Genomic DNA, 15548 nt, shown 5'->3' on the forward strand with positions numbered 1-15548 from the left:
CTCAGTGGTACAGTACCAGAAGAAAGACCACAATACCCACCATGCCCTTAAATGGTATACAGGTTGTCACATGCTTTCTCATGAGGAGAGGGATATGTTCATTTCAAGAATGTCAGCTTGTAAATTCCCAGAAAGAGATAAGGCAATACAAGTTCAACTTATGTTAACCCCAAAAAAAAAGTGTTTCTATGCAATTTACAGAAAAGAAAGTAAATAAAAAGACGTTAAATATTAAACGCCCTTGTGTGTTTGATCTTGTTGCTTATGTGGTACAAAGCTCTTGGCCTTCTAACAGCAAAAACGTTCTTTTTCCACTCAGGATGTCAAAGCAACCTCTGTGAGTGACATCTGCTGAGAGATTGTGAAATCCGCCCAAAACCCATAGACCAACCTAGCCTCCAGCCTTTGATGTAGACTTGTTACAGTTTACAATACAAGTTAGCATTTTGTTAACACAATGTCTTTTTAAAGACAATAAATATCAAAAGTATCATTTTCTCCTTCATAGCATGTGGACATGATTAGCAATCAATCATTTCCCAAGTTCCTGATTATTTATGTCCATTTCAAATGGAATTTGAACATGCAGAGGTTTCCCCAGAGCTCAGTGTGCAAAGCTGATAAATAATTTGTAGAAAGTTTATGGCTTCACTAAAATTGAGTTCTTTTCCAGGAAATTATAAAATCCAACATTTTTTTTTGTTCTCACTTAAAGTGTTACATCATTTCAGCTTTTTTTCTTTAAAATAACCTCAAACAAAATAATATTAAATTAAGATTTTTTGTTCAACATTTCTTGCAGGAAAAATCTTGGGTTTTTTTCAGGCAACTCTAGGACTTTACAAACTGTTTGAAAACGTGGTGAATGGGAGAGACACCCAGGGCATCTCTGAGGGAAAAGGAAGGTTTAGTGTGGACTAGATGAGCATTGATTTGGTCTTTCTGAACCCAATCTGTGTCAAGTTGTGGCTGTTCACATTATTGCTTGATTAGAGAGGGTTTTCTGCCTTAGCCAAGTTCTGCAGTGGGTCTACCTTTCGGCTCTTGCTGTGAGCACTTGGCCTTCTTCTGCACATCTTATAGAAGATTTGTGTGTGTGTGTGTTGTGTCCTATATACACACCACAGGCCAAATTCTGCATTATTAACTTGGAGCAACTCCACTAAGTTCATTTGGTTGTGTGATGTGAATGGTAAGTGCTGGACTCGGCCATTCAGAAACTGCTGTTCCAGATTTACCAGTGCACTTGCACACAGCCCCTCCCAGACATATCTCAAAGCTCCTTTCATTATTTATTTATTTTATTTTATTTAAGCTGAGACTGCAAATCTATCTGACACAGCCAACTTTAAGCCTTGTATACAGTCTTCTAATTGAGACCTGCATTACTAGGGTAAATGTTGAGGACTGGATTGTGGAACCCATACTCATTTTGGTGAGCACTTACTCTTACACATAGCATCAATGGGTTAGCAGGGCAGCTCACATGAGTAAGTACTCATCAAGGTGAATAGGATCTAGTCTGCATTGGGGAAGTGTACAAAAAAATTCAAACTCTTTTTGGAGCCTCAAAGTAGACACCGCTCCAGTGAACAAAACAGTTCTTATAACTGATTTAGTTAAATCTCCAACAGCTGAACCAGATTTTGTAAACTTCCCCAGTGCTGTGAAGGCCTTTGCATTCTGCTTTTGGACTCTGACCAGTTAACGATGTGTCATTTTTGCTGGGCCTAAACTAGAGAAATGAACCACTTTGAAATGTTTTGCTTAAACCAGTCCAATCAGTGTGTCCACACTAACCAAGCTGATTTGATTTAAGTTTTGACCACGACTACACTGGCACTGGCTTAAGCAATTTCAGATACACTGATTTCAGAGTTCTTAGCTCACTGTCCCTGGCTCAGCTACCAGAAGCAGTGTTTTCTGAGAGATTTTCAAAGGCTACTGCTGCACTGTGTTACAGTAATAGCGAGGGAACTAGTTCAGATAGTTTACATCTACACTGGCACCCACCCAGTTTAGACAGAACCAGTTCTTGAGAACCTGCAGAAAGCCTAGTTGTCTACAGCCCATTCTTGGAATGCTTGTAAACCAGATGGAGTCCTTGTGTGCCTGGACACAAATGTTTTACAAGTGTTCAAGGCAGTCAAATCAGCTTTTAGACTGGCCAATTTCTCTGGAGTAGGCAAGGCTTAAAAAGGCAGAAGCATTTACGATGCATCCTAAGAGATTTTACAAAAGGTTTCAGTCCCATGGTCAATAAAATAAACATCTAAAACCTTATCAGAAGATCTGTTTTCTGGCTGGAGCACCTAGTTTTCCTATTGTGTTTTCTTGCCTTCCAGTAGTTTTCCAATCTGCCTCCATGTTAGCTGGTGTTTGCACTTGATATAGTTCAGTTTATGAATGCAAACATCATAACCCAGCGTGAGAATGCACATTTAGTTTTACATGGAACTTTTTCTGAAAAAACAAAGGATAGTAATACCTGTTTGCCAAAGTGGTTTTATAGATTACTGGCTGCTACTAAAAGTTATGGAGTTCAAAGGACTTTGAGAAATAAGTATGTAAATATGACCATACTGGATCAGACCAATGGTCCATCTAGCCTAGTATTCTGTCTTCCAACAGTGGCCAGTGCCAGATGCTTCAGAAGGAATGAACAGAACAGGGCAATTATTGAGTGATCCATCTCCTGTCGTCCAGTCCCAGCTTCTGGCAGTCAGAGGTTTAGGGACACCCAGAGCATGGGGTTGTATCCCTGACCAAATTGGCCATTGATGGACCTATCCTCCATGAATTTATCTAGTTCTTTTTTGAACCCAGTTATACTTTTGGCCTTCACGACATCCCCTAGCAATGAGTTCTCCAGATTGACTGTGCATTGTGTGAGGAAGTGCTTCCTTACAGGGCTCCCAGGCCCTAAAGTAATACAAATAAATAATAATGATAGGTGCATTTTTGCACCTATTAAATTTTTTATTTTTAAAAATACCAACATACATTTTTAGTTCTATCATCTAGTGATAAATATACCATGGAAGGCTAAATCCAATTATTTTTGCACATTTCTTGCTTTAAAAGAGATTCCAAAATATCATTCTCTGTTCCTCAGAATCACAGAGATAAGAGAAAGGACAGGAAAGCATAATGCATGTTAGTTTTTAAAGGAACATTAGAAAAGCAGCTCCATTGAAGAATTAGAACCTATAAAGGAGTTCCTCTCTACACCAGGAGCAGGTGCACTCATCGCCAATGAGAAGCTGGACTGGTACAGTACCACTGCCCTCTACTGGCTGGAATTAAAATTACTCACCCATGTCATAAGACCTATACTTTTGAACAGAAGGACTGAATTGTATCCCCTTTGACTACAACATAGTGATGATGTGGATGTCCTAGGCAGGGCTGGGAAGCACCTAAGAAGCACTGAGGCGGGTTCTGTGGTTACTCCCCCTCTCTCTTTCTTTCTTTCCCCAACCCTCCTCCCTCCCCTCAGGTTCTTTCCATGCAGGGAGCCAGAGTCACTGCAGCATGCAGGAGCAAAGCACAGCTTGGCCCCACCCCCTCCTCCTGCTGCCTCTGACCTCCAGCACTTAATCCTCTAGCACTTCCATTTATCTGAACACCTGGTTATCCAAAAGTTTTGGATGCCCCCAGGCCATTTGAAAAAACAGGAACGTCCTGTAATACTGTTCAATGTATTGCTCAATATGGCACTGAGTGGTGACATATGGAGCCTCACATAGATAATAAAAAAATATACACTGAAGACAACAAATATGTAAATGCTTTATTTAAATAGCACATATATAAAACATTGTCTTGCAATCAAAAAAATAAGGAAATTCACAAACTTTTGTTTAACAGTAAAGGTTAAGGTTGCTCTCATCAGTAAACCAAACCATAAAAACACTAGGAAATCCAAAATCAAGGATTAAAAATGATTACAGAGTAAAGCACTCTCAAATTAGGAACTGCCAGAATTAAACATTGCTCTTGCAACCTTAATTTGGTCCCCTTGTGCGTGTGCATTATGATACAGCCTTTAATTGCATGCAGAAGGAATTACCTATGAAAAAAGTTTGGTGTGAGTTACTCAGCATCATTCAGGAACTTGGTGGCACAGGCAGTGATAGAATCTGAGTCTTCAAGGCAGCATTCATCTGCCCTAACCACAAAACTGTCCTTTCTCTTCCTGCAATCCCCTGCCTCATTCACTGCAAACTTTACAACTTCTGCAGCAATTTAGGCAGGGGAGTTACAGACAACACACACTTTCACTACACAGCTCTTATTCATCCCCAGAGGAGGTCTGTCCTGGGCACTGAATGAAGCAGGGGTTTGTATAAATAATAATATGGGATTGTATAATTACAGGCTGTATCATAATGCATACATACGGGAGGGGGTGGGGTGAATTAAGGTTGCCTGGCCAGCTTTCATTTCCTAACCTGAATGTGCTTGATTCTGAACTTTGTATTTTCTAATTTTTATGGTTTAGTTTAATTATGAGAACAACCTTAACTAACATTAAATGAAGTTTTTTTGTTTGTGAATTCTATTTAGGTTCCTATACTGCACCCATCACCCTGCTATCTGAGCAACTACCAATGTTACAAATAAACTAGGTGACTAACATAGGTCAAAGGTTTCTCTCCTTTCCTCCCCTGAAGGGGCAGAGTTAAGGTGTGGGGTTTTAGTATCATTACCATAGTAATGAAAATATATAAGTCCAGATTCTCAGATGGTGTAAAAGGGAACCACTCCATTGGCTTCAAAAGAGTAACACACATTGACACCACCTAAGGCCAGTGCTCTATTGATATGTTGTTTTATATATTGTGCTGTTTGGCATACCGTGTACATTAAAAATGTATAATAAAAACACACCTTAAATTTTCCTCCTCAGGCAAGGAAAGAAAACCTAATCAGACTAGTATTAGTCACCTCTTTTATTAATAACTAGTGATGACCTGCAGCTTTGCCACTCAAATTTATGGTAAGTATGACCATTTCAGGCATCACCCCTCCCGCACCTTGGCAGTTTTAACAAAGCTCAGGTTGATGTGCATGCAACTCATCCAAGCAACTGTCGGCATAGCTTTCCATCCGGCAGCTAGTCAGGAATGTGGTGGAGCTGGAAGGTTCTAGACTCCATGCCCAGGTGGCTCTCTAAGCTGCCTGACTCCACTGGCAGGCAGCTCTAAGAAGCCTTAAACAGATGACTTGGGAAAGTGTGTGTGTGTGTGTGTTGTGCTGGGAGATGTGTGTTGATTTGTGCGAGTGATGAATTAGGTGTGTGCACTGCAGGAAGGGGCTGTGTGTGTTTGGGGTTATTGTGTGTGCTGCTTGTGTTGTGGTTGTGTTGATTTATGTCGAGGGGGTTGTGCTGGCGGGTGTCACAGTTTCAGTGCTAACTGCACAGGTATACGAACCTCACACAGGAGAAGAAGTGGCTAAGGAGCAGCTCTGGGCCCAGGCAGCCCCACCCAGCTGCACCTACAAAGCCTGCACAAGCTGGAAGTGGAGTTTAAAAGAGGAAGCAGAGCACCTCAGTGGGAGGTAAGTAAGGGAAGGGAGCAGACCTGAGGTCTTGGAAAATAACAGGCCAGGAGCTCTTGTTGCCTGAGACCTGACCACACAGTCCTGCCCAAGCCTGCAGAGGAGAGACTGGTGACTGTTTGGGAAGGTCAGAAACTTTATTTTTGGTTCAATTCTTTAATTTAATCTGGGGGGAATTCAGGTACACCAGGGTCCAGACCCCAAGTCCTGGAGCTAAGGAGAAAGCCCTTATGGGCACCAAACAACTTCTCAGGGTACGTCTATACTTACCTCCGGATCCGGCGGTAAGCAATCGATCTTCTGGGATCGATTTATCGCATCTTGTCTAGACGTGATAAATCGATCCCGTATCGATCCCGGAAGTGCTCGCCGTCGACGCTGGTACTCCTGCTCCACGAGAGGAGTACGCGGAGTCAACGGGGGAACCTGCCTGCCGTGTGTGGACCCGCGGTAAGTTCGAACTAAGATACTTCGACTTCAGCTACGTTATTCACGTAGCTGAAGTTGCGTATCTTAATTCGAAGTGGGGGGTTAGTGTGGACCAGCCCTCAGTTATTGAACTTTTCTTCCTGTCTGCTCTGAAAGGGGTGGATGCATGACTCAGCCTGAGGGCTGAGATGAAAAAGAAGAGACTGGCCGCACAGGCTGGAGTTGCAGAAGAAAGGGGAGACGTCTGGGAGGGGAACCCCTGGCCATACCCCTGCCTGACCACTTTCAGTGTGGGTCACATTTCACACCCCCTGCTTTTGGGTCTTTCTTGAGGGCAGAGGACACCCATTTAAGGTTTCAGGCTTCCAGCTGACACCTCTGAGGTGGGCACCTGCATCTCTCTCCCTCCAGATCAGGGTTTTAGGTTTACAGTCCCTCAATAGGTCTGATCAGGGTCCAGTACGTGAGGTTAACCTTTCTCTGGGGATACAGCAGTGAGTACCAGTTACCAACCAGCCGTCACAAAGCACAGTACATTTATTGTTAGGGTAAAAGCTTTACAGAAAAAATATCAAAAACAATAGAAGTTCCTATGCACCTGATAAAAGCTTACCAGAGCTCAGCCATCAGTCTGAGGGGGTCCTAGGAAGCCAAAGTCTTTCCAACCCTTCCACAAGGATTGCGGACCCCCTGGGACAGAAGGTCTTGTCCGTTTGCTGAATTAAAAGGCCCTGTCTCAGTTCAAGCTCAGCTTTTCATACTAAAAGTCCTTTTTTGGTTCGAGTCTCTGGAAAACCCAGTTTGAACCAGTATATGCAAACACTCCTGGGGTTATGCTTCTTAGGAGTTGTTTACCATTCCCAGGGTAATTGTCCCTCACTGTTTGTAATTCCTGGAGACGCTGTGGTAGCCCTCCCCCCTGGAGTAAAACACAATCATACATAAACCATTCATAAATTGACTACAGTGGTCCCATCTGTCACAGGGGAATTTTGTTTTGATTTGAGGTGGATGGTTATGGGAGATGATAGTTGATTTTTTTGTGTGTGTTGATTTGTGCAGGTAACAAATGAGGGGTATGTGCTCTGGTGAAGGGCTATGTGTGTTTAGGGTTTTTGTGTGTGCTGGTTGTGTTGTTGTGTGGGTGGTATTGAGAAACTGCCACAGTTCTTCACCAAGTCTACCGTCTATGTAGTGTCCCTCACAACACTGACTCATACTTGATGGGATAAGTCTCATGACTGGAATATTGGCATAGAAGGGTATAACTTGTTCAGGAAGCACAGGCAGTATAAAAAGGAAAGAGGTGTTCCATTATATATCAAGAATATATACACTTGTTCTAAGGTCGATAAGGAAGTAAGGGGCAGACCAGTTGAAAGTCTCTGGTTAAAGATAAAAGGAGTAAAAAAAATAAATGGGGGTGATGTCATGGTAGGGGTCTACTATAGACCACCAAATCAGGAACTGGAGGTGGATGAGGCATTTCTAGAACAAATAATAGAAACAGCCAAAACATAAGACTTGGTAGTAATGGAGGACTTTAACCACCCAGACATCTATTGGAAAAGTAATATGGCAAACCACAAAATTTCCAATAAGTTCTTGAAATATATTGGGGATAACTTTTTTTTGTTTTGTTTTGGAAAATGGAGGAAGTAACTGGGAGACAGCCATTGTAGACTTGATCCTGACCAATAGGGAGGAATTGATAGTGAATCTGAAGGTGGAAGGCAATTTGAATGAAACTAAGCGATCATGAAATGATAGATTTCCTGATTCTAAGGAAAGGAAGGAGTGAGCACAGCAGAATAAGGACAATGGACTTCAAAAAAGCAGACTTTAATAAACTCAGAGAACTGATAGGTAAGGTACATGAGAAGAAAATCTAAGGTGTTCAGGAGAGCTGGCAGTTTCCCAAAGAGACCATATTAAAGACACAACTGCAATCTATCGTGATGTGAAAGAAAGATAGGAAGAATAGTAAGAGACCAATATGGCTCCATTAGGAGCTCTTTAATGACCTAAAAATTAAAGTAGAAACATGGACAAGTTGCCAGGAAGGAGGACAAAAGAATAGCACAAACATGTAGGAAAAAAATCAGAAAGGCTAAGGCACAAAATGAGTTATACCTAGCAAGGGACATAAAAGGCAATAAGAAGAGGTTCTTCAAATACATTAGGAGGAAGACAAAGGAAAGTGCAGGTCCTCTACTTAGCAGTGAAGGAGAGCTAATAACTGATGATGCCAAGAAGGCTGAGGTGTTTAATACCTCTTTTGCTCAAGTCTTCACTAAGAAGTTTAATGGTGATAAGATACTCAAGTCAATTAATATTAACAGCAAGGGGAAGGAATGCAAGCCAAAATAGGAAAAGCACAAGTTGAAGAACATTTAGATAAGTTAGATTATTCAAGACATCAGAGCTTGATGAAATTAATCCTACGGTGCTTCATCTAGTTCTAGTTAGTCTCTAAGGTGCCACAAGTACTCCTGTTCTAGTTCCTTAAGTTATCTCAAAACAATTAGTAATTATCTTTTGAGAACTCATGGAGGACAGGTGAGGTGCCAGAGGAATGCAGAAGGGCAAACATAGTACCTATCTTTAAAAGGGGGAACAAAGTGGACTGGAGAATTGTAAACCAGTCAGCCTAACTTTGGTACCTGGAAAGATCCTGGAACAAATTAGACAAGTTGATAAGGGTGAACAGTAGATGTGATGTATCTTGATTTTAGTAAGGTTTTTGACACAGTCCCACATGACATCTTCATAAGCAAACTCAGAAAATGAGGTCTAGATAAAATTGCTATAAGGTGAGTTGCACAACTGATTGAAAGACTATATTCTAAGAGTAGGTATTGATGGTTCACTGTCAAACTGGGAGGGTGCATCTAGTGGGGCCTGAAGGGGTCAGTCCTGGGTCTGGTACTAGTCGATATTTTCATGAATGACTTTGTCAACGGAGTGGAGAGTATACCTACAAAATCTGCAGATGACACCAAGCTGAGAGAGATTTTAAGCACTTTGCAGGACACGATTAGAAATCAAAATGACATTGATGAATTGGTCTAAATTCAACAAGATGAACTTTAATAGAGATAAGTGCAAAATACTTTGCTTAGGAAGGAAAAATAAAAAGCACAACTACAAAAAGGGGAATAACTGGCTAGGTGGTAATACTGCTGAAAAGGATCTGGGAGTTATAGTGGATCATAAATTGAATATGAGTCAACAATGTGATGCAGTTGCACAAAAGGCTAATATCATTCTGGGGTGTATTAACAAGAGTGTCATATGTAAGACATGAGGTAATTGTCCCACTCTACTTGACATTGGTGAGGCCCCAGTTGTGTTCAATTCTGAGCACCACACTTTAGGAAAGATGTGGACAAATTGGAGAGAGTCCAGAGGAGAGCAACAAAAATGATAAAAGGTTTAGAAAACCTGCCCTATAATGAAGGGTTGAAAAAACTGGGCATGTTTAGTCTTGGAAAAAGAAGACTGAGAGGTGACTTGATAAGTCTTTAAATATGTTAAGAGCTGTAAAAAGAAGACTGTGCTCAATTGTTCTCCATGTCCACTGGAGATAGGACCAGAAGTAATAGGCTTAATCTGCAGCAAGGGACTAGGTTAGATATTAGGAAAAACTTTCTAACTATAAGTGTAGTTAAGTTCTGAAATAGACTTCCAAAGGAGATCACGATCTGGAGACTTCAACAGCAGAGTTAAGGGAAAGTGGGGGGGTCAGCTTTTGTGGCCTGCATCATGCGGGGGGTCAGACTAGATGACCATATTGGTCCCTTCTGACCTTAAAGTCTATGAGTCTATGAGTCTATGAGGCTGTGGAATCCCCATCACTGGAGGATTTTAAGAACAGGTTGACAAACACCTGTCAGAGATGGCTAAGGTTTACTTGGTCCTGCCTCAGCACAGGGGGCTGGACTTAATGACCTCTCAAGATCTCTTCTACGGCTACACGTCTATGATTCTGTAACAACCAATGAAATTGGTGCATGCAAACTACCTGTACAGTAAAGGGTGGTGATTGGTTGAGTTACCTCTGATATCACAATGGTCTAGGAGTATTGGCATATATAGATACATGTCTTATTGTTTTATTATATATAGATTCTGGAAGGTGTTTAGATACCGTGTTGATTGGCACAGCACAAGCACCTAAAAATAATATCTAATCTTCTTGATGACTATTTAAACTGATTGAAGGTAGACTTAAGAGGAAGATTTTTTTTCAAAGCACAAAGGAAAGTTAAGTGCCCATCTTCCACTGAAAATCAATGGGAATTGGGTGACTGACTTCAATTTTGGCCCTAATAACATCTCCCCTTAGTTGTATGATGTAAGTTATTTCATGTTACTATGATAACATTAAAACTACCTGTTCATTTCCCAACCCAGGTGCATTTAAATTCATAACTGTAGCATTGCACTAATATAGATTGGTTTCTGTTGTGTGAATAAGTATTTCTGGTTGGTTTGTTTGGCTTTTTTAGCATTTCAATTAGTAGCTACCTATTCATTGTTTTCCATCATGTTGGAGAATCCAGATTTTTACCTTTGTTAAAATGCATAGCTGTGACTTTCTAGTTCTACAGTGCAGAAGATAATGATTGTGCTGTTGTTCAATAACTTATGCAAGTAAATGTTTAGCTTGTTTTTAATGTTACATAATGAAAGTTGGGGAGGCAGTGTGGCCTACTGAATAGACTGGGACTCAAGAGACCTGGGTTCTATTCCTGGCTCTACCACTAGCCTGCTCGGTGACCGTGGGCAAGTCACTTTACTGCTTTATGCCTCAGTTTCCCCATCTGTAACATAGGGGCAATGATACTGACTTCCTTTGTAAAACACTTTAAGGTCTACTAATAAGAGAACTAGGTACAATTATTATTTATTTAAGTTCAGCCATAATATTTGTGCTCTTTCTTCTGGTGTAGTTAAATGGAAGGATATTGTATTCAGTGGAGATGATGCTGCAATTTCATAGAGCAAAACCTTCTCCCTGCCCACCACAAAAATTGTTTTTTTGCTTGCAATAACAGTAACTTCTAATGGGGTATAATGATCATTTGCTTCATCACACTGTTACTTCTGAAAATGTCCAATTGTATGCACAGTGGCTATTGCTTTGCAAAGAAAACTCTATTCTCCTCGGAACTACTTCAGGCCTGGTTCGTGAACTAAACGGAAGTTGCACCTCTTGGAAGATTAATTTATGAAATGTAAGATGGCCTGAATACAATGACATTTGGGAGGGTGTCTTGGGCCATATTTAAAGTTATCCGTATATTGGGCCAGACCATGCCTTCCAGCAGGAAAGCTATTGGAACCAGAGTGCTGTAACCACCAGATCCAGAATCACTCTCTGGATTAATGAACATTTAATTATTTATGCAAAGTGAAATGGCTTCAACAGCAGAGACTGAGAGAAACCAATATGCACACACCAGAATACTCCCTAAACTGTTAGTTAGAGTACATATCTAGGATATGGAAGACCTAACTTCAAGTCCTTATGCTAGAGGGGGGAATTTTAACCTGATTTTCCCACATTTCAGGAAAGTGCCTGAGTCTCTGGGCTAAGGGAGGGAAGAGGGGAACCACTCCATCCCCCATTTGGTGGATGGTCCTTAAGTCCCTTTGTGAACCTAGCCCTTCATTTCCTAATTTCTTTTGCTTTTATTAAACAAAATTATTAAAGATACCAGAAATTGATATGTTTCATTTTGGGTCAAGCAGAATGATGAGTTTGACCCAAAATGAATTTTTTCTATCTTTCTGATTCACTGAAAATTCTGAAAAAATTTGGTTTCGGCTTGACCCCACATTTTTTTCAGAACTACCAGTGAAATGAAAAATCAGTTATTCACACAGCTCTAAATGAGTCAAATTCTCCGTGCTTCACAGATTTATTTATTTAAAAAAAAAAGACTGGAAGGGACCATTAGATCACTTAGTCTGATCTCCTATATCACACAGATAATAGACTTTCACCCAGTTACTCTTGTTTTGAGCCCAATAATTTGCTGTTGAATCACACCTCCAACATTTGCCATCTACCTTTGAACTATATTTTTCCAGACTGCAGTTTACAATATGCAACATCTTATAAAACATGAGTTTTAATTTCCTTCTCCTGCTAGCTTTCTGTCCATTGTTTAGAAGTTTCATGCTGGTGCCTGCTAGTTCATACTATCTGATTATTTGAGGATAAACTGCATTTCTAATTTTTTTTTTCATTTGTTATTCAGTTTTTGAAGCTGGCCATGTACAGCAAACTGTGAAAGATAAGAACTGGATTTTCCATATGCCCGTTCTGATGCCTAATAACCTCAAAAACTAAGTGCAAGTTATCATTAAAAACTTAGTATAAGAAAACGAAAAGCCAAGATTAAAATACATTAGAAAAAAATATCAATAGAAAACTTACATTTCCCTCACTTGAATCTACATCTGATAAATGGCCTCAGACACTTAGGAGCATTGGATTAATAATGAAATCCTGATATGCTGTAGTAGAAAATCTGAGGGGTTGTCTACACTTGAAATAGTACAGTGCACAGATGCACTGCTGCCGTTGGGCTGCTGTAGCGCTTCACTGTAGATACTACCTATGCAGATGGCAGGGGTTCTTCTGTTGGCGTAGTTAATCCACCTCCCAAGAGGTGGTAGCTAGGTTGGCAGATGAATTCTTCCATCGACCTAAAGCTGTCTATACTAGGGCCTGGTCTACACTAGGACTTTAATTCGGATTTAGCTGCCTTAATCCGAATTAACCCTTCACCCGTCCACACTACAGAGCCAGTTAATTCGAATTAAAGGGCCCTTTAAATCGATTTCTGTACTCCACCTCGACGAACGGAGTAGAGCCTAAATCGATTTTGTTAATTCGAATTAGGGTTAGTGTGGACGCACACCACCGAATTACTGTATTTAAGTTAATGGGGTAGTGTGACCGCACACCACCGAATTAATGTGGTTTAAAACCGAATTAAGGTGCTTAGTGTGGCCGCGCACAATCGAATTTATACAACCTGTTTCCCAAATTCGAATTATCTAAATTCGGATTAATCCTGTAGTGTAGACATACCCTAGGTGTTAAGTTGTCTTAGCAACGCCTCTCAGGAGTGTGGATTTTTCACACCCCTGAGCATCATCGTTAAACCAGCTTAATTTACTGGTGTAGACCAAGCCTGAGAGCAAGCTACACAGTTCTCTGAAGGCTAGTGGTAACATCCAACAAGCTTAAACACCCACATCTGAAACTCAATCAGCAGCTTTATTGTGAGCCCACATCCAGCCTGCCCAGGGCCCCTGCACACAGCTCCCTTGTCCATGACAGAAGGAATCTGGTCAAAATATAAAGTGGCTGCATTAAGGACCAAATGAACTGATCCTAGCCCCCTAATCACAAGAGTCCCCCTTTAATTCTCACTTCTCCTGCCCCCTCCTCCCCCCTCTCCCTTTTGTGGATGAGACAGCCTGATGTGGCTCAGACTGTGCATATTGATACCAAATACTACATATGTGCAAGGAAATCAAGCCTTGCAAACCATAACTGACTTTTGCTTGTTTATCTTCTCAGCCTTACAGTAATTGTTCTGCAGTGAATACAAGAAAATATATTACCCCCATCCTCATGGAGTACACTTGAACAATCTCCAGTACACGATCTTCATAGCAAAGCTAGCTTAGCATCAGCAAAAAGGAATAGTCTCATTGTTTTAAATTACATGTCTACATTAATAATGTTAATGCCCTAACACTATTTTCACTTGAAGCAAAGAAAACAATATATTCACCTGTTTTAGGGTATCCCACTAATAACACATCATCACTCCTGGCTTCAAAGGACTCGAGAGCTTTGAAAGTTTCTGCACTGCAATGGGTAACAGGGTACAAAACCCCCTTATAGGAGCACAGCAGGTCCTCTGGGGCCATCTTTTCAGCAGTAGCCATGGCCTGATCCAACCTCTCAATGAATTTCTTCCTGGCAGTAGTCATTTTGCCTCTCTCTGGCTGTGGAAGTCTGAGCAGATAGACAGACTGCTTTTAAGAGGTTTCCTAACTGACTCCTCCTGCACAGCTATGGAGAAGATTATAACCTGTAAGCATTAACAGTGTTGACAACTCTTGCAGATTTATGGCCAGTCACATGATTTTGCCCCCTGCTGAAGCTGTTCCCAGCAGCTGCCTACTTCCTGGATCCCTTTCCTCCCTCCCTGCACTGTCCCCTGCCCACCTTAGCCCCACATTCCCCTCCCCCACCATCTCAACTCTCGTTGCTCCCTGTCCCCAGCAGGTACCTGTGGTGGCCCCCACAGCTGTACCCATGTTACACACAGTGCACACAATTGGCAGAGGCCAGAGCAAAAAGGGCAGTTTGTCCCAAGCCCTTCGTTTGAGAGTGCTCCCAAACTGACTGGTGCTGCAACCCCACGCATGAGGTCACAGCACCACTCAATGAAGCTTGGTCTGGTAGCTCTGCCGCTGACACTGCCCCTCCTGAAATGAGTGGTTCAATTGTGCGTGCTATGTGAAAAATTTCTGGGGGCACCCCAGGTGTACCTGCTACATGGTTCCTGGCCACCCACCAACCTACCCTACTCTGGCTCCTGCTTTCCCTTCCTCTGTCCTGATCTCTCCTGGCTCACTGCTCCCAGTCAGTACCTGCTCCCATCCCCTTCCTCCTTTGCCTTAAGCCCCATTTACTTCCTCTTCCCAAAGTTTCTGCTCTCCCAAGTCATTCTCTCCCCTCCCAGCCATCACCACTCCTCAGCCCTGGCAGGTACCTGCTCCCCAGCTTCTTGCTTCCTCATGCTGGGCTCCTCAGCAGGTACCTGCTGCTGCCCTGAGCCCTTCCCACTCCTCACCCCCTGCTGCCATTTGCTCCTCCAAACCCCTAGAGCCTGGGTTCTGAATGCTAGCCATCCCGCAGCAATATTACACCTTGCTACAGGGTTCCCATAAATGGTTGTGTAGGGTGGAAAATATTTCAATATTTTATTTTTAACTCATTTGTTAAGAGCAACAGAGGGTCCTGTGGCACCTTTAAGACTAACAGAAGTATAGGGAGCATAAGCTTTCGTGGGTAAGAACCTCACTTCTTCAGATGCAAGAGAACCTCTTCACTTGCATCTGAAGAAGTGAGGTTCTTACCCACGAAAGCTTATGCTCCCTATACTTCTGTTAGTCTTAAAGGTGCCACAGGACCCTCTGTTGCTTTTTACAGACTCAGACTAACACGGCTACCCCTCTGTCATTTGTTAAGAGTATTTGAAGTTTTTATACAATATATTGTATAAAATCCCACCAACTCCCTATTGTCCCATCCCCCAAACTGCTCCCACTTATCCTTGGAGTCTGCATAGCGGAGTCTGATGGTCTTGATACCCCACCCTGCAAGCTTCTGGGGGTAACTGACTGGCCTGCACCTCCATCCTCTTTCTTCAGGGGCAAAACAGAGCCACTATCATCCAGAGAGGGACTCTTCCGGCACCTGCTGGGCTGGGCTGGAACAGCTGGCTCCCACACTT

At 42.0% G+C, this 15548-nt stretch overlaps 1 protein-coding gene across 1 annotated transcript in view; it reads right to left on the reverse strand.

The window, feature by feature from the left end:
* LOC112110728 (sulfotransferase 6B1-like) overlaps nucleotides 1-14016 on the reverse strand; it is a 30734-nt gene extending 16718 nt beyond the window's left edge. The window contains exon 1 of the mRNA XM_024205877.1: nucleotides 13815-14016. Coding sequence (XP_024061645.1) covers nucleotides 13815-14016 — 202 coding nt within the window. The remainder of the gene's footprint in view (nucleotides 1-13814) is intronic.
* Nucleotides 14017-15548: the final 1532 nt, after the last annotated feature.

The sequence above is a fragment of the Terrapene carolina genome, unplaced genomic scaffold (genome assembly GCF_002925995.2).
Source record: "Terrapene carolina triunguis isolate 2854851 unplaced genomic scaffold, T_m_triunguis-2.0 Scaffold85, whole genome shotgun sequence".
Lineage (NCBI taxonomy): Eukaryota > Metazoa > Chordata > Testudines > Emydidae > Terrapene > Terrapene triunguis.